This window comes from Pan troglodytes, chromosome 5 (genome assembly GCF_028858775.2).
Source record: "Pan troglodytes isolate AG18354 chromosome 5, NHGRI_mPanTro3-v2.0_pri, whole genome shotgun sequence".
NCBI classification, from domain to species: Eukaryota; Metazoa; Chordata; class Mammalia; order Primates; family Hominidae; genus Pan; species Pan troglodytes.
In genome coordinates, this window is record NC_072403.2 from 62,417,354 (window position 1) to 62,437,961 (window position 20,608).

The 20,608-nt window shown below is 37.7% G+C and overlaps 1 protein-coding gene across 35 annotated transcripts in view; it reads right to left on the bottom strand.

The window, feature by feature from the left end:
* Positions 1-20,608, bottom strand: part of DST (dystonin) — a 497,218-nt gene that overhangs the window by 92,942 nt on the left and 383,668 nt on the right. For all 35 annotated transcript variants that reach the window (XM_016955718.3, XM_063812480.1, XM_016955699.4 and 32 more), the window contains 8 exons: positions 18,587-18,743; positions 17,191-17,317; positions 10,859-10,921; positions 10,030-10,271; positions 9,013-9,142; positions 6,038-6,237; positions 4,069-4,564; positions 919-2,390 (listed from right to left, as the gene is read on the bottom strand). In XM_016955718.3, coding sequence (XP_016811207.2) covers positions 919-2,390; positions 4,069-4,564; positions 6,038-6,237; positions 9,013-9,142; positions 10,030-10,271; positions 10,859-10,921; positions 17,191-17,317; positions 18,587-18,743 — 2,887 coding nt within the window. The remainder of the gene's footprint in view (positions 1-918; positions 2,391-4,068; positions 4,565-6,037; positions 6,238-9,012; positions 9,143-10,029; positions 10,272-10,858; positions 10,922-17,190; positions 17,318-18,586; positions 18,744-20,608) is intronic.

Sequence of the window (20,608 nt, forward strand, 5' to 3'; positions counted from 1 at the left end):
GTGGTTTTATAAACTCTTTTTATTTAGTCTTAGTTTATTCTTTATGCACTAATGGTGCAATATATCTTTGCCAGTAAAACACACCTCATAAATATAACAGGAGCTGTGAAACCCTAAAGGTTTATATCAGCCCCATATAGAAAATTGCTTGCTATTTAGGACCCTTTGTTTCCAGGGATAAACCTATCTTTGTCCCCTATACAGATGTGACTTCTGTTCTCACTATCATAAATAAGGCCAAATCCAATGACACGGAAACTGGCCCACCATTTTTATCAAATGTTTCATTCATTAAGTGTCATTGATCACTGTTGAGTGGCAGTCATTTCTTGGCACTGAGGAGCTTATGTCATGCAATAAAAAAAAATTCACCTCTAATCCTCTGGGGCATGAGCCTAAGATCTTTGTTTAATGAAACAGATTACAACATGGAACTCCATATTGCCTTTAAAAATATGAGCTTTTAGAAGAAAAATGTCTGTGGAAGAAATTAAGAAGGATGAGAAGATAGTTATAAAAAGAAAGGGCAGAAAAGATGGTAATTCACCATTGAAGAAATTGCTGGAAGATAAACATCTGCAATAGAGTTCAAACCACAGCCACGGTCACCACAGATGGCAATTGTGAATAATTCCAGAAATGGACCCTATGATGTCAGTTTCTGGCTTGCCTGAAACTTTGCCAAGCACCCTTTGGTCTGATTTTATCTCAGGCCTTATCCCACAAAGGCCCAAATCCCCAGTGGCCTTGTAACTGCCCCACCTGCCTGGGTGTTACCCCCATATATGCTCATTCTGGCTCAAATATTGTATGACAATCATTATTAAAAGTTTCTACAAAATAGGCAATCTCCTTTCTAAGCAAATTAGAAACTTCATTGACAATAAAAACACTTGGTAAAAATGAAGAGTTCCCTACCTTGAACATGTTAAGCTGCTGATTAATTGTCTCCGTTTCCATACCAACAGGACCTTGTGACTCTTCATGTTCTTCGGCTTTCTGGAGCAGAATAGAAAATTCTTTCAATTTGCTGTAAAATTCTTCAAGGCGCTTAATTGTCCCTTCCACCTGCTCTTCTCTGGCTTGGGCTCGGTCCAGTAACTTGTTGCATTGTTTGCTTAAGGCCTCCAAGTCCCTTTTGATTCCAACAAGGTCAGGAGAGGTTTCTTCTGTTGCTAACATCATCTTGCAGGTTTTATTGGCATTGTCGTTGCTTGCTATGAGGGCTTCTAGTTTCTTTAGAAAGGCTTTTATAGTTTCCTTTTGCTTTTGCAATGTTTCTGCATCTCTCCCCACTGGAGCCATGCTATCCAGTTCATCATCAAACTCTGCGAACTGAGAAAACATTTCTCGAATGGTATTCTGGAAATGCCCAATGCCCTGAAGCTTGGTTTCTAAGAAAGAACACTTTTCATCAACCTGCTGACTTAGTGTACTGTGCTCTTGAGCTATGGTTTCCACTTGTAATAAAACATCAGAGGTTCCCTTTGAGTCTGAGGCCTCTACCACAAGGTCCTGTGCAAGTCTTTTAGCCAAATCTACCTGATGCTTCAAGGCCTGAAGTGATTTCTGCTGAGTTTGCAACATGGTCAGGTATTTGTTACTGTAAGCCTGGGATCCCAGCGAATCATGGATATCTAGCTGCTCCTTTGCACACTGAAGCTGCCTTTTAGATTCTTTGGAAACTTCTTGAAATTCTTTAAACTTCTGAGTCATGTTCTCCAGACAGAATTTCTTACTGTGAAGTTGTTCAGTGACCATGTCCACCTTCTGGATCAGTGACTTATTCTCATCTGTAACAACTTCTTTATCTATCTCACAGACACTGAGCAAGCTATTGGCTGTGTTGTTCAGTAATTCTACCATACCAAAGTGTTGGTCCATTTCCTTCTGCAGAGACTTTAACTTGGCAATAGAATTCTCTCCTTCAGCAGGATCCAAGCAAAATTTTATTTCCTCCAGGTTGTTTTGGCATTTGTCTATCCATGGCCGGAGAGTCTCTACTTGCTCTTTATACTTAAGGGCTTTTTCCAATGACTCTTTTAACTTGTTTTCTCTTTCTTTCACCTGCTTATTAAATGTATCCCAATTGGTTTTAATTGTATTAAGCTGTAACTGTAAGGCTGCCTTCTCAGACCCTTGTGTTTTTAATAACAGATTTTCACCTTCTGCAATGGTTTTTTCATAAATATGAGACTGAGCAGTCAAAGTTTTACTAAAGTCTTTATGATCTTTAATTAATGACTCCAAGACATCGAGTTTGGCAGATATTGGATGAGATTTGTTTTGCTCTTCTTTCTTTGTATCCAGCCAAGCCTGAAAATCTCTAGACATTTGCTGAAATTGATGAGAGCTTGCACAGGCTGACTGAAGGTGCTGGACATGATTCTCTAGAAATAAAATTACAAGATATGTTTATTTTACATCAAAATGTTAATTTAATCTATGAAAAGCCAAAATAAAAATCTCTGAATGAATATATAGAATTGTTGAAAAGCAAGGGCTTTTAGCATTGACTATAAGAACTACAAGTGAAGTTAAGTTATTGACAAAGGGGAAAAGAAGCAAGAAGTAGGCACAAGAAAATACACTATCAAGAAAAGATGCAGGATACAGATGAGAGGGGAAAACAAAGAATAAGGAAATAAGTAAAAATGCATCAAGGTGCAGGGAGTGGCCATGCCACACATCGCCTGCTGTGCTGGTGTCTTCTCTATTCCAGTATGGAGAAGTGATGATGGCAAAGTTCTCAATTATGTTGATAAATAATCCATCTCTTATTAAATATGACTTTTTCGCGTCTATGACTTTTTTTTTTTTTTGAGGCAGAGTCTCGCTCTGTCACCCAGACTGGAGTGTAGAGGCACTATCTCAGCTCACTGCAAGCTCCTCCTCCTGGGTTCACACCATTCTCCTGCCTCAGCCTCCTGAGTAGCTGGGACTACAGGCGCCCGCCACCACGCCCGGCTAATTTTTTGTATTTTTAGTAGAGACAGGGTTTCACCGTGTTAGCCAGGATGGTCTCGATCTCCTGACCTCGTGATCCGCCTGCCTCGGCCTCCCAAAGTGCTGGGATTACAGGTGTGAGCCACCGCCCCTGGCCACGTCTATGACTTTTACATATTATGGAGGCAACATAATGTAGCACATAAAAACTACATGAGTTTGTATCTTGGTTTAACCTCTTCAGAGTTGGAAGACCCCAGGCAAATGATTAAACCTCTAAGCCTAATTTCTCCCACTGTAAATTGACAATATTAATAGTAGGTGCTGTACAGATTAAATTATAGTACATGTAAAAGTTTTTAGTTTAATACCTATCACATAACTGTTCATACCATTAAGAATAATAATGATAATAGCTGATATTTACTATTGTTAATGTCATGTCAAATAAAGGAATAAGTCTGAAACAGTTGCTGTGATCAGTAAATCCAATCAATTAAAAAGCATAACTTGAGTATCTACTAGGTGCAAGAAACTAGAAACTTTTCAAACAGAACAAACTTAACAACAAAATGTGTCTTTCTTCATCAGGGCTTTCTGATGAAGTGAATTCTAATAATTCACTGCTACCTCTGACAAATATCAACACATATGCCACAGAATTATAGCCGCAGTGAGAGAGGAAACTAGTGACAAATGCCTCTCTTTCGCACATTTCTCTAGAAAAGTTTTCTATGACAGAATAGATAAAGGAACAGCAGATGAGAAGATGATGCAAAGCCTTTTACTAACTATTCATGTTTTTTTCTGGCAAAATAAGACTTTCATACAGCAAAAAACATTTACATTTTTTAAAAACCAGTTTGGGGTACCTGAGATTTTAATAGGCCTTCAGGAAGTCAATTTTGCCAACAGATTATGTGTGTAGAATGACCCTAACATTCCATGTGCCTATGAACACAAAACTGCTCTCTGAGCTCCTGTATTCATCCTCCTCTTCACTGATGTTAACAGTGGGGCAGAGTCTCTTTGCGGTCCTGGATTATTGGCAACATCTTGGAAATAGGCAATATATGACATTTATTTCTGACCAGGAAATATATGTATTAAAAGTAGACAAACCTGCTTTCTGTTCAATATCCTTAAATGATTTTAAGATGCCTTCTAGTTGCCTACTAAGTTCTGCTTTCAAGTACTCTTCTTTAACCAGTGCTGACAAATCCTCACAGAGTGCCTGGGCCACTTTTATCTGCTTCTTTTCCTGCTGTATCTCCTGCTTCATTTTTTGGGCTGTTTCCAACTGTTGGTTCATAGCATCAGGGTGCGTGCTCACAGCCAGACTGCTGCTGAGTTTATTATCCAAGTCACTCAGTTTATCAGAAAGGCTTCTCAGCAGGCTTTGATACTGTGTGCTTTTAACAATGGCTTGGTCAATCCAGTCACATCTGTCACTCAATTGCCCTGTTAGGCTATCCCATTTTTGGGTCACAGCTGCCAGTTGCTCTTTCACAATCCCATGTAAAGAAGGGTCTTCTCCAGGCCTGCTCAGAATGCCCTGACCAGCTGCTGTGAGCTGTTCATATTGAGGTTTCCGAGTGGCGAATTCTTGCAGCAAAATCTAAGGTAACAAGGGTAAATAAACGCAAATTATTATATAATTGATTGTAGAAAACACAGATTTGGTGTCCAAACAGACAGAAATGGTAATTATTTCTCCAGTTTTTGTTTTTTAGTTATCACTTTCCTACTTTTTACTTAAAGGGCAGTACAATTCTCTTAAATCCGAAGAGCTACAGTGCATCACAGAGATATCCTGTCTAAACTAATCCCATCCCCCTAAAGGAAAAATCTGGACAAAATGAACAAAAATTCACGTGTAAATTTTCATATAAAAAGAGAAACACTGCTGTTAAACAAGTTCACACTGCACTTACACCAAATTTGTTTTTACCCACTCATGTTTTTGTCTTCGTAGGATTTTTGGAATACCCTATAGAATTTTATATTAAAGAAAACGCACAGTGATAAAGGTGTTAGAATATATTAACTCATGATGCATTGAGTTGCAAAGGTTTTTGTAACATAAAATTTATTGATGTTTACAGTCTTTATTATAAAGGTTTTAGTCAACAAATCATGCTGCTCAGAATGTATAGGCTCAACTTGACTCATAAAATTAATGATCCAAAAATCTCATTCTTTTAGTATCATATTTTATCTATCTTTTATACTTTTATCTATATTTTATTTATCTATCTATCTCTGGGAGACTACCAAGACTAGAGGCAATTATTTCTCCCCAGATATTTACTTTTATCTTTTGTTTTCATTGTCTTTGGATTATGAACAGATATGAATTCAAACATCTGACTTTTACAAAAACTTATTTGAATTTTCAGCTTATAAAACAGCCTCCCTGCTCTAAAGCCAGTACTCTGACATAAAAAAACTAACTGAAATCACCACAGAGCTTCTGCTATTATGCCTGACTGTAAAGCATTAAACATTAAAACTCATTTTTTTGGATTTTTTTCCCTTGTGGATTTATCTGCTTTGTAACTAGACTAGTCTAACTAACACCCTGGGTTTCAGGGTTCCCTCTCTGCTTCCCTTATTCTTTGTCCTCTTCTCATTCTCTCTCTCCTCCATCAGGACTCAAATGCATGAGTTTTACAAGTTTCATTATCTACTACCACAATCAAAATAAATAAAACCTCAAAGGAGTAATTTCTAAACAGTAAAAAGTATAGACTAGCCTCTCATAAAGATATTACTTAATTGCATTAATACTTCAAAGAAGGCCCTATTAACCAGATCTGTACCACCCACGATATGACTGAAATAATCAGGAGACTTGGCCCATTCATGGGCTTCAAAGGAGGCCTCTAAGATGGCTTATAGCTTTAGTTCTCTGGGGGATTCCCACTAATATCAGGACAGTATCTTATGGGCATCTGAAACATTACATATATACTTCAAAGCAGTTAAATAAAACACCTACTGACCAAAGTTAATATATTTATAATGAAAACATTGGTCTCAGTAAGTCAAATTGCTATGCACGAGAGACAGGTTATTAGGTAATACTCACCTGCACCTGCTGCCTTTGTGTGTTTAGCATATTTGGGTCAATTGACAAGGGCCCAAGAACACTGACCATAAGTTCTTTTTCCACAAGCCACTGTTTCAATTGGGCCTCTACAGTCTGGAATTGGGTTAGATTATTGGAGGATTCTTCCAGTTTTTGTTGTCTATCAATTGTTAATTGATTGAGTTCTTGCCACTTAGAATCTAAAAGAAAAAAAATGAAACTGGTGTTTGACATTTTTTGCATTTAACATGACTATGTCTATGAGGACTGTATGATATGATTCAAAATGATATATAATGGCTATAATCCCATTTTTATGACTCTTGTTACATAGTTACTTAAAGGACTAACCTACGATTTTATAGGTCTGATGGTTGTATGTCAACTAAAGTATAGGGAAAAAATTTTGAATCTGACTTTAGAAGATATCGTAGAATATCGAATATTCATTAAAGCAGACAGCATTCTGGGATCTCTCATTCCTTCTATAAGTCCTATAGAGTGTGTTATTAAACTATGACTTACTAGAACAATGAATAATAATCCTTTTAATATCAAATCTTCACTTATCCGTTCTAGGCAAATTGCTCCCAAATTTGTATATCTATCCCCAATTATTCTTTCCCATTCAAATTACACATTAACAACCAGCTGCTGGAAAGTTCCCGTAGGAAGTCTCACCAATTAAACTCAACATTAAAAAATAAAACTCATTATATTCCTCTCAAAACTGGCGGACTTTTACGACTTTTAGATTTCTTTCAAAGGTTATCTTTTCTCCCATGTCATAAAGATGCAATAATTCAGAAAATTCTTTTATGAGCTTCCTAACTCTATTATACCCTCGATCATAAAACCTTAAAGCCCTCCTTTACATTCTCAATGCCATAACTCCATTTTGGCCTTCATCATGTGTTTTTTAAAATTATCTGTATTTTTTACATTGATATATAGTAGATATGTATTTTTAGAGTGCATGTGATAATTTAACACAATCCATCCAGGTGATGAGCTAACATCATCATGTTTTACCTTCACCAGTAGTTCTCACACTTGAGCTGCATTAAGAATCACCTGGAGGCATCTTTAACACAGATTTCTGGGCTCTACCCTGAGTTTTTGATTCAGTAGGTCTGGAGTAGTATCTGAAATTCTGCATTTCTAAATAATTCCCAGATGATGCTGTTGCTGCTGATCCCAGGAGCACACTTGGAGAACTAATGACCTAGTCTAGCAGTCTTCTAACTAGTATCCCTGCTATTAATGTTTCTCAGCTGCAAGCCACTTGTTTCTAATACAATTTCCCTAAAAAAATGTCACTTTTAAAACTGTCACTTCGCTGCTCAAATCCTTCAATAACTAACTCCTCGTTACCTAGACGATAAAATCTGAAGACCATTGCCTGACATTCAAGGCCTCCCACAATCTTTGAAGGTTTGTACTCTGAGACGATCCTCTAATCTATCCCTGCTGATTTCATCCTTATAATCCAAACAGGCTTTTGCTCACACAGGTCCTGTGCCTGAGATGCTATACCTCCTCTCCATATATCCCAACCCTATCCTTCCTTTACATTCCATTGGATTAACCCTCTGCTAGGAAGCCTTTTCTGTTTTCTCCATCCTCAAGACAGTATGCTCCCTGCAGTCAAGGGTTACTGATCAGAGCACTTCTTTCAGCACTTCAACACAGTCACTCGATAAATATTCATTGATGGTGTGATCACTTGACTTGAGAGAGTTTTCATTTAGCATAACACACTAAAGGGATGACTTTAATAGAACACAATCACTGAAACCTTATCTAATAACATCATTCTACATGACATTTTCCGGTCAAACACAATCTGGCAACAAAATAATGCCATTAAAGCAATAAATCCGGAAGGAAAAATAGAAAAACTTATCCAGAAGGTTTTTTGAACTACATATTCCTCATTCCCACTCCTATTCTAAAATGTCTTGCTAATACTCTCCCCAAGTAATTCTGAGATCCTAGAAGAGAGTCACTGAATGAGTGTCAAATTAATTACAACTTGACAGGAATCTCTATAGTTGGATTAAATATATCTTTGAACATGAAGATCCCTTAGGGTAACCTTTTTCAAACTAAAATATACTTAGAGATTTCTACATTTATCATAGCACACCTGACTCTAAAGGAAGGACAATATTTAGTAATGGAACCATTGAAAGTAAAATAATTATTATAATCATAGTATATACTTATATAGCACTTAATATGTGCCAGGTACTATTTGTTTGAGCCATATACACATTAACTTATTGGGTTCTCCAAATGAAACTATGAAGTGGGGAAAATTATTACCGTTCTCTTACACTCATTTTCTTTTTTTTCTACCCCCTTTGCACTCATTTTCTACATCATTATAGTAATAAAAATTGGTAAGACAATAGGGCTTGTAAAGAAAATTCTGTACCTCCGAGGAGCAGTGTATACTCCTCTGTTTACACAGGGACAGGATGTGGGTAGGAGGATAACTTTGGATGAGAAAATTGATTGGGGAAGAGCATAAGAGCATAAAGTATGGAGCAGGAGGGGTCCCAGAAGTAACTCCATGAAGGAGAAGGGAGCACAGCTTTTCCAGATGAATGAAAGAAATATTTAAAATATAATACAGCTTAAAAATATATAAAGCATAATAAAGCACCAAAAGCTAGTAAAAAGAAACATTAATGAAAACAGGTACTCCATGCACAGCACTTCATTAACTAGTATCTACCTTCTTCATAAAAATAGATTTAATTACTGTGTTTACCAAAAAAAACATAAGATATGCCAATTTTCTGCACAATATAATGTGAAATGACACTTTATGCAAAAAATAGATTCTGAAACATTAAAGCAAATCCAAAAATAAGTGACTGTTGAATGTTTTCTGATAAAGATCATGATAAACATGAAAAATGATTGCACTTTTCTTCATAGGCATTCATCTAAGTAATGCAACATACCTATTTCTGTCAACATCTGTTTCCATCTGGGGGCCTCAGGAGTATCTGGGTTCTCCTCCAACAGCTCTGTCAATTTGTCTTTCAACTCCTGTACTTTGTTTACATTCTGCTTCAGTTCTGCCTCAAACGACTAACAAGGGAAAAATAATAATAAATCATGTGTACAGCAAAAGACAAAAATACAATAATGATGGAGCATTATTTTTCTCTAGAATAATGAAAAGAGGAAAAAATCTACTGTTAAATGTTGTGGTGGGTGAGGGCCTGGATTTTGCAATTAATTATTTTCCTTTCCTCTTCTTAGCTAGTGTTCAACTGTGTGATACAGGAATCCCCACAGAAGAACACTATGACTATGAAGATAATGACTCTTGTCCCCATTAGTGAGAAAGAATTTCATATTTTCAAACAAGCCACTCTGGAATAAAGCAAGATGATATCAGTAAAATTATAATAAATAAGAAAATCAGTCTTAATAAAGGCTGCCAGAAGTGGAGAATCTACATGTGAATAAACACTTTTTTTGGGCAACACATTATAGAATTCAAATGTAGGTTGGTAATTTGTAGAAATCTTGCCATCACTGCTACCATATAAAGCCATTTTCCCAACCTTGGCAGCTGTAGAAAGAAATACCCTCTATTAAAGAAAAGGAAGGCATTAGCTACCCTATTTTTATACTACAGAGAACAGATCCTTCATACATTTAGCCCTTAAATAAATCTTTTCCAGTAGTTGACTGGTTAACATCCTAGACTTAAACTGATTAAAAGGTGGCAAAGTGGCTTACACCCAACAGTTTGCTAATCTATAACATGGCTGTGCCAAAAATTAAAAAAAAGTAACTATTATTATCAATCTTTATAGAAAGGCACATTAAACAAAACTGTCAATTATGTGCTAAAGGTTACAGAGCTAGAAAAGAAAACAGAGCAGAGCTTCTGACTACCAGAGCTCCGTTCCAACTGCTAATCCATTCTCTTTCATGTCTTCCATAGGTGCACCCACAGAATATACCTTATTCTGCTCAACTTGAGTCTTCACAGCTTCAGTATCTGTAGGTGCAGGTGTCTGCTGCCATTTTGTTGCAGTTTTGTTCATTTTCTGTAACCACTGCATCATTGCACTTGATTCTTCCTGAGCCTTTTGCAATTTGGAGAGTTTAGTGTTCAGTTCCGCTATTTTGTCCTTGAGTAAGAGGCCAAGATCTTCATAACCATGACTTATGTCAGTCATGTCCTTTTTAATGGATGTTAAACCTAGGAGTAAGAAAAACAACTATACTGACACATTTTCAGGACATTCGGAGCAGAGGTCTAGAAATAAAAGTTTATTTTACATGGTATTTTGTCACTTCTAGCTTGTCATTATTAAGCCTAGTAGATAAAGTCATAAGCTTTTCAGAAATAAAAATTTGGATCATCTTATAATGCTATTTAATCACAAATAATTCAAAAAATTGCATAACAAGTAAAATAAAAAAGACATTTTAAATGTAACAAAAAACAAACCACAAAATGTTACTTAGCAATATCTCAAGCACCAAACTCAATAAATTAGGTCAAATAACGTTATCCCAAGTGACAAAATATCTCAAATTAACCAAAAAGAAGGCAACAAAACCAAGTGTCAAACTGAACAACTTGATTTTACTTATTTCAGATACACAAAACTGCAAAAAATGTTATATAAGTATAATTTTTATGGAGATTGTGACTATTAGATTAAATACCATTGTAATTCAGGCTTGAAATTTCAATATAACTACTGTTTGCCTCTAAGATTTTCTCTTATTAAAAAAACATCAAATTACATTAATCAGTAACAAATTAAAATTAATATTCACCTTTATTTGCCCAAAATTCCTCAGTATTTGTGGCTGTTCCTTCACCATTTAATACTGCTCCACCTGCAAAAATAGTAACACTAAAATAATCACAGTTTCATAGTATTTCTATACATTAACAGTAGATGGCATTAAATCAAACCCCATCAACAGTAATCACTGAGTGTTGAAAACATAAAACACTGACTCAACTTCAAAATCAAATGAAGGGCCAAAATGTAAATATCAAACAATATCCTCTCTTCTATGTAAAATTTATTCTTAAAGTATTGTCTTAAACACTACCATTTCAGTATGTTTATATTAAATTAATCATTAAATATTAATTCATAAAAATTTTTGTGAAGTTGCTTTGTGTTTTATCATCATAAATTCCTTTATTCTAGGAAGAATCATATTTATTAAATTGTATTTTAGAGCAGTAAGTGGAGCTTTAGTTTTTTTTTAATTTGTATTTATTTTTATTTATTTATTTAATTATATTTTAAGTTCTGGGACACATGTGAAGAATGTACAGGTTTGTTACATAGGTATACACATGCCTTGGAGGTTTGCTGCACCCATCAACCCATTATCTACATTATTTCTCCTAATGCTATCCACCCCCCAGGCCCCCCACCCTCTGACAGGCCCCGGTGTGTAATGTTCCCATCCCCGTATCCATGTGTTCTCATTGTTTAACTCCCACTTATGAGTGAGAACATGCGGTGTTTGGTTTTCTGTTCCTGTGTTAGTTTGCTGAGAATGATGGTTTCCAGCTTCATCCATATCCCAGGAAAGGACATGAACATATCCTTTTTTATGGCTGCATAGTATTCCATGGTATATATGTACCACATTTTCTTTATCCAGTCTATCATTGATGGGCATTTGGGTGGGTTCCAAGTCTTTGCTATTGTGAATAGTGCTGCGATAAACATAGGTGTGTGTGTGTCTTTATTAGAATGATTTATAGTCCTTTGGATATATACCCAGTAATGGGATTGCTGGGTCAAATGGTATTTCTGGTTCTAGATCCTTGAGGAATTGCCACAGTCTTCCACAATGGTTGAACTAATTTACACCCCCACCAACAATGTAAAAGTGTTCCTATTTCTCCACATCCTCTCCGGCATCTGTTGTTTCCTGACTTTTTAATGATTGCCATTCTAACTAGTGTGAGATGGTACCTCATTGTGGTTTTGATCTGTGTTTCTCTAATGACCAGTGATGATGAGCATTTTTTCATGTGTCTGTTGGCTGCATAAACGTCTTCTTTTGAGAAGTGTCTGTTCATATCCTTCGCCCACTTTTTGATGGGGTTGTTTTTTTTCTTGTAAATTTGTATAAGTTCGTTGTAGATTCTGGTATCAGCCATTTGTCAGGTGGATAGGTTGCAAAATTTGTCTCCCATTCTGTAGGTTGCCTGTTCACTCTGATGATAGTTTCTTATGCTGTGCAGAAGCTCTTTAACTAGATCCCGTTTGTCAATTTTGGCTTTTGTTGCCATTGCTTCTGGTGTTTTAGTCATGAAGTCTTTGCCCATGCCTATTTCCTGAATGGTATTTGCCTAGGTTTTCTTCTAGGATTTTTATGGTTTTAGGCCTTATGTTTACGTCTTTAATCCATTTTCAGTTAGTTTTTGTATAAGGTGTAAGGAAGGGGTCCAGTTTCAGTTTTCTGCATATGGCTAGCTAGTTTTCCCAACACCATTTATTAAATAGGGAATCCTTCCCCCATTGCTTTTGTCAGGTTTGTCAAAGATCAGATAGTTGCGGATGTGTGGTGTTATTTCTGAGGCCTCTGTTCTGTTCTGTTCTGTTGGTCTATATGTCTGTTTTGGTACCAGTACCATGCTGTTTTGGTTACTGTAGCCTTGTAGTATAGTTTGAAGTCAGGTAGCATGATGCCTCCAGCTTTGTTCTTTTTGCTTAGGATTGTCTCGGCTATATGGGCTCTTTTTTGGTTCCATATGAAATTTAAAGTAGTTTTTTCTAATTCTGTGAAGAAAGTCAATGGTAGCTTGATGGGGATAGCACTGAATCTACAAATTACTTTGGGTAGTGTGACCATTTTCACGATATTGATTCTTCCTACCCATGAGCATGGAATGTTTTTCTATTTGTTTGTATCCTCTCTTATTTCCTTGAGCAGTGGTTTGTAGTTCTCCTTGAAGAGGTCCTTCGCATCCCTTGTAAGTTCTATTCCTAGGTATTTTATTCTCTTTGTAGCGATTGTGAATGGGAGTTCACTCATGGTTTGGCTGTTTGTCTATTATTTGTGTATAGGAATGCTTGTGATTTTTGCACATTGGTTTTGTATCCTGAGACTTTGCTGAAGTTGCTTAACAGCTTAAGGAGATTTTGGGCTGAGATGATGGGGTTTTCTAAATATATAATTATGTCATCTTCAAATAGAGACAATTTGACTTCCTCTCTTCCTATCTGAATATCCTTTATTACTTTCTCTTACCTGATTGCCTGGTCAGAACTTCCAATACTATGCTGAATAGGAGTGGTGAGAGAGGGCATCCTTGTCTTGTGCCAGTCTTCAAAGGGAATGCTTCCAGCTTTTGCCCATTCACTATGATACTGGCTGTGGGTTTGTCACAAATAGCTCTTATTGTTTTGAGATACATTCCATCGATACCTAGTTTATTAAGAGTTTTTAGCATGGAGAGTTGAATGTTATCGAAGGCCTTTTCTGCATCTATTGAGATAATCATGTGGGTTTTGTTGTTGGTTCTGTTTATGTGATGGATTACGTTTATTGATTGGGTATGAACCAGCCTTGCTTCCCAGGGATAAAGCCGATTTTATCGTGGTGGATAAGCTTTTTGATGTGCTGCTGGATTCAGTTTGCCAGTATTTTACTGAGGATTTTTGCATCAATGTTCATCAGGGATCTTGGCCTGAAATTTTCTGTTTTTGTGTCTCTGCCAGGTTTTGGTATCAGAATGATGCTGGCCTCATAAAATGAGTTAGGGAGGAGTCCCTCTTTCTCTTTTCTTTTTTTTTTTTGTGACGGAGTATTGCTCTGTCACCCAGGCTGGAGTGCAGTGGCACAATCTCGGCTCACCGCAAGCTCCATCTCCTGGGTTCACGCCATTCTCCCACATCAACCTCCTGAGTAGCTGGGACTACAGGCACCCACCACCAAGCTCAGTTAATTTTTGTATTTTTAGTAGAGATGGGGTTTCACCGTGTTAACCACGATGGTCTCGATCTCCTGATCTTGTGATCCGCTCGCCGTGGCCTCCAAAAGTGCTGGGATTACAGGCATCAGCCACCACGCCCGGCTAAGAGTCCCTCTTTTTCTATTGTTTGGAATAGTTTCGGAAGGAATGATACCAGCTCCTCTTTGTACCTCTGCTAGAATTCAGCTGTGAATCTGTCTGGTCCTGGGCTTTTTTTGGTTGATAGGCTATTAATTACTACCTCAATTTCAGAACTTATTGGTTTACTCAGGCATCTGCTAGATGCCAGCCGGAGCTCTCCTGTATGAGATGTCTGTCGACCCCTGCTGGGAGGTGTCTTCCAGTCAGGAGGCACGGACGTCAGGAACCCACTTGAGATGGCAGTCTGTTCCTTAGCAGAGCTTGAGCACTGTGCTGGGAGATCTGCTGCTCTCTTCAGAGCCAGCAGGCAGGGATGTTTAAGTCTGCTGAAGTTGCTCCCACAGCCACCCCTTCCCCCAGGTGCTCTGTCCCAGGGAGATGGGGGTTTTATCTATAAGACCCTGACTGGTGCTGCTGCCTTTTCAGAGATGTCCTGCCCAAAGAGGAGGAATCTAGAGAGGCAGTCTGGCTACAGCAGCTTTACTGAGCTGCGGTGGGCTCTGCCCAGTTCGAACTTCCCTGGCAGTTTGTTTACACTGTGAGGGGAAAACCACCTACTCAAGCCTCAGTAATGGTGGACACCCCTCCCCTCACCAAGCTCAAGCATCCCAGGTCGACTGCAGACTGCTGTGCTGGCAGCGAGAATTTCAAGCCAGTGGATCCTAGCTTGCTGGGCTCCGTAGGGGTGGGATCTGCTGAGCTAGACCGCTTAGCTCCATGGCTTCAGCCCCCTTTCCAGGGAAGTGAATGGTTCTGTCTCACTGGTGTTCCAGGTGCCACTGCAGTATAGAAAAAAAAACTACTGCAGCTAGCTTGGTGTCCGCCCAAATGGCCACCCAGTTTTGTGCTTGAAACCCAGAGCCCTGGTGGTGTAGGCACCCGAGGGAATCTCCTGGTCTGTGAGTTGCGAAGACCATAGGAAAAGTGTAGTATCTGGGCCAGAATGCACCATTCCTCATGGCACAGTCCCTCACAGCTTCCCTTGGCTAGGCGGGGGAGTTTCCCGACCCCTTGTGCTTCCGAGGTGAGGCAACACCCCACCCTGCTTCTGCTCGCCCTCCGTGGGCTGCACCCACTGTCTAACCAGTCCCAATGAGATGAGCTGGGTACCTCAGTTGGAAATGCAGAAATCACCCGCCTTCTGCATTGATTTCACTGGGAGCTGCAGACTGGAGCTGTTCCTATTCAGCCATCTTGCCAGCCACCTCTCACTTTACTGTTAAAATTATCTTAATGATAAAGGTCCTGAAGCTCAGAAGGTGCTCAGTATATAAGTGTGTTGAACAATGCATACATGACTGACAAAAGAGCATCTGCCTTACTTAAAGATTGAAAATTGTCTGGTGCAGTTACACGGTGTTATCATGGGCTTAATGGAGGCAGAATAATTTTTTTAAATACATAAAAAAGAAGTTGAAAGTGAAAAAGAAAATAAATCGATTATTAAACTCATATTATGTCAACACTAAGAGAGAGCATGGTGGTTAGGAGTACCTAGGTCTTGCTGTATAACTTACCTAAATTTAAGCCCCAGCCTCACTAATTACTAGCCAGGTGACCGGACAAATCAATCAGCCAAACTGATGGGAATAATAATACCTAACTGTGGGAACCAAACACCACTGTGGGAACCAAAGGTCCATTGCTTAGCAAGTAGAAACTAGTCAGTAAGCAGTAAACTAACAGTTCACTTTTATTACATAACAATCTAGCATTGGTACTTTTTCATAATCAGAATATTAAAATATCAGTTAGACTTTCTCATACTAGTATCTATTGGCTATGTATCCAAAACACAAAGACATTTCTCAGATCAACAACATAATAACAAGTCTAAACAAAAACATTAAAATATCTGAATCTTAACTTTGTCCCTTTAAAAAAAATTAACATGATGGGATTTCAGATGGAAGTGAAAATATCCTGTAGATGCTCACTACTAATTCCTACCATGCTTGGTAGTTACCAAGAGTAAAAAAAAAAAAAAAAAAAAAAAATCCCAAAACAACAGCAACAACAACCAAAAAAACACTTGATATTTATGGCAAATATAAAGGGGACATGAAGAGCTAAAATAAATAAAGCACAGTAGAATTCCTCTTCTTAAAAAAAAAACAACAAAACTTCACATTTCAGGAAATCTGATTAGAAGAAAAAGGAGAAATCATCACACCATTATAATATGGGTAGTCCCTGAAATAGGATTAATAGAGTGGAATAAATGGTTGGCTGAGAAGGGCCCAGCTGGAACATCAGTATCACAATAGGGACAGCTGGGGGCTGGTCAGACTAGATACCCCACAGAGGATACTCAGAACTCTCAGAAAAAAGATATCAGAGCTGCCTTCTGCCCATTATTTTTTTAAAAAACTTGTTACTGTATGTTTCAAACTAAAAACTATACCCATAACTTGCTTAAATTAATTTTAGAATCAATATTTACACATGACTCTCCCATTTTATTGAGAAAGGTGGCTCAACCATGACTTAGATTGTGATACAGATATGCTGGCTCACATACTGCATAATTGTTTTATTTGGGAATGATGTACAGAATAAAATACGCGGGAATAAAATAACAGAGTGCCCACGCTATAGAAAAGGGCCTGTTTCCTTCCCTCACTTCTTTCCCAGCTGCCCAGACTCATTTCTTTATCAAATATTATAATTAAATATTTTAAATAGAATTTCAATATCTCCATTTAATTAAGGTAAAAAGCAAACAAATTTGAATATGATCTGTTCCCTTCCCCAATATAACATTCCTTATTCTTACATATTAATTTAGCTACATTTTAAATACAGTCTAATAAAATAAAACATAAGAAGGATTTGAAATTTGATTAGTACAGATACATTCCCAGCACAGTGTGCTTACAGATGCCATGTTTCTTGTCACTTTCACTTTGTATTTCTGAGGTTATTTTATGCATTAATTTAAAAAATAACATACACAAAATTGACATGAGTAAACCTGATTCTTAGTTTTTGCCATAAATGTAAATAAAGCTCATACCTGATTTAACTGCTGCTATTGCCTTTGCAGGGGTGGTCACAGCACTTATTAAGTTACATAGTGAGATCCCACTGTTGTTTACTTTCTGAATCTCTGGTGTTTTTAAACTCCACTTTTCTTGTAATTTCTTGAGATATAAAAACACATTATTTTTCCATCTTAATATTTTCAGAGTTGCACATTATAATTCAGTTTCTTAAACATATCTTAAAGTAGTAATAATTGTAGACCCTGATTTGTGAGGGAGTCAATGAAAGAAAAAGGCACCTATTTGTTCCCACAGCCCAGGTGACTGTTATCTCAGTTAACGGTTGGGTATGTATGGCCCATTCTGCCTTCAAAGGTTTCAGAAGTGGCAAGTAAAATCCTAGCCAAAGTGGGAGTCAGGCTATTCCTGGCTGCTATGGGTTCCAAAATAACTGTCAACTGTAAGTCTGTAAAACTGTACTAGGTAACAGACCAGTCACAAATAAAAGGTACTAGGAACAATAAAAATAAATAGGAATTCAGAACTTCATTTTACAGCATATTTTAATCCTACAAATTTCAATTACTTTCAAAAACACACACACGGTCGGGCGAGGTGGCTCACACCTGTAATCCTAGCACTTTGGAAGGCCAAGGCAGGTGGATCACGAGGTCAAGAGATCGAGACCATCCTGGCTAACATGATGAAACCCTGTCTCTACTAAAAAAAATACAAAAAATTAGCTGGGCGTGGTGGCAGCCACCTGTAGTCCCAGCTACTAGGGAGGCTGAGGCAGGAGAATGGCGTGAACCCAGGAGGCAGAGCTTGCAGTGAGCCGAGATCACACCACTGCACTCCAGCCTGGGCGAAAGAGCGAGACTCTGTCTCGAAAAAAAAAACAAAACACACACACACACACACACACACACATCCACAAATTTGGAATGGGGGAAAAAAAATGCCATATTGGTCAAGGCATAAGCCTTGAGTCAGAAGACAAAAGACTTGTGCACTATTTATGCAGGAGATTCAAATAACTTCTCTTTCCAAATACTCTTTATAGTAATATATACAAGCTAGAGTAAAATGCTGAGTGAAAAGGATGTTTTGCTTAATATTATGAGAAGTGGTATAAAAAATTACTGAAACTAAGTAGAGATTTGGTAGGAAAGGAAACTTGATTACTAGAATAGTCAGCAACTCATTAATTCACCTTTTTTTAAAAAAGCAAATCCACTGAAAATTTATGTCCTTTTCCAAAAGAATTAGTTAAGCCCCATGCCATGATTTCCAAAGGTCAACAAAATATACAGTACATATATGAGGATCAAACTTAGATGATATTAGATCAAAGAAAACTACTATTAGTCTTTTAATCTTTCATTATTGACACAAATGGAAATTTAGTATTAGATAACAATGATTCACCTTAGTGTCTTCCAAAGATTTTCCTAAATCCTCTGCACCAAAAGAAGGCTGTACAATGGGAACTTTTTTTGTTGTTTCTTTTATCCATGACTTCAATGATTTAACAAGAACTTGGAAAGCATCCAACTGTTCTTGACAAGAAGTTACAGCTTCTTTTCTACATAACCAAAATCATACAAGAATTTAAGTCACAGAAAGAAGAATAAATAAATTATTATTCTCATGTCACACAATGTTAAGAAACCATCTTCCATGTACTCTAACCCTTTGATACAGGAGGAAAGGTTTCATAGGTGACAAGTGAAATCAGCTAAATCAGTAGTCCCCAGCCTTTTAGGCACCAGGGACCAGTTTCGTAGAAGATAATTTTTTCCACAGGCCAGGGAGGGGGGATGGTTTGGGGATGATTAAATGCATTACATTTATTGTGTGCTTTATTTCTATTATTTTTACATTGTAATATATATTAAAATAATTATGCAACTCGCCATAATGTAGAATCAATGGGAGCCCTGAGCTTGTTTTCCTGAAACTAGGCAGTCCCATCTGGGGGTGATGGGAGATGGTGGCAGATCATCAGGCATTAGATTCTCATAAGGAGCATGCACCCTAGATCCCTTGCATGCAGTTCACAATAGGGTTCCTGGTCCTATGAGAATCTAATGCCTCTGACGATCTGACAGGAGGCAGAGCTCAGGCAGCAATGTGAGAGATGGAGAGCAGCTGTAAATACAGATGAAGCTTTGCTGCCACCACTCACCTCCTACTGTGCAGCCCAGTTCATAATAGGCCATAGACCAGTAGATACCTCAGGGGTTAGGGGACCCCTGAGCTAAATAACTGTTGGTCTATTTTTCAGGCAAGGTTCATTGATAAAGATAGGAATATTCAAGAAATCTGTAGCCCATATGTAATGGCACTCTCTATAATGCTACATAAACTCTAAGAATACACAAACAGTTTGAACATTATTTAGATTCAATGAGCTTTGATCTGTCCCCTTTATGTGATGCTGAATGCCGGCAGGCACAGAACCAGAAGGGAAAGGTTGACAATCACTGACATGAGGAAAACATATTGCCACCTACTGGTTTCTACACTACACTACAGTCACGTTTATGGATGGATAAACTGCTGCAGGTAGTCCAGATTCAAGTCTCCCAAAATGAGATGAAACCTAGTGACTAGGGAATTTGCATGTGTGCCTCCCCTACAGAGACTCAGGAAACTCCCTGGTAAACTGTATGGGTCGTTCTGTATGCTCTGCACCACGGAGGCCGTGCACATGCCCAGCACATGAACAACTGTGAGGACAGTTACATCTGGCATGTGGATGACACGTACATATATGCAAGAGTGCAGAACACTGGCAGATAAGAATGCACTGCAGCTGGACTAATACTGATAACTACATTATTTTAAAGTTGGACCCATTTGAAAGAAGAAACAACCTAGAGATCACCTAAGAAAACCAAGAACATTTCTTCTACGCAATGTGAATTAAATACCATATGACAGGATGGAACATATAGCTCTGTGAGAAGTAAAGGCAGCACTCAAACATTTTAGGTAGAGAATTCTGAAGAAATAAAGAACAGTAGTTGGAAGAGAAATGACTTTTCTATGTTCTGAGGCTTTTCTACATAAACTTTAGCAAAATCCGATGTATATTCTAAACTAACATGAGATCAGAAACACAAAAGCTCAATCACAAGGCCCTGTACAGCTTTTTAGCTCAACTTAGGTTCATTCACTTGTTTCTAATAGTGTTTTTTCACAGGTTCATATCTCATCTACTGCTCTTTAAAAAGTAAACTATTATATTAAAAAGGCCATATTGAAATTGCACATCGTTTCTGAGTTGAGCTCAGAAAGCAAAGAACCACGAGCTGTTGTTCAAGGTTATTTCCGCCTTTGCAAATAAAAATGTGATATTTGCCCTAGGCTTCAGAGACTACAGCAAGTTTAGATCATTTTCAGTAATATACCACCACCATCATTTTTCTTATGCAACATTTTCCA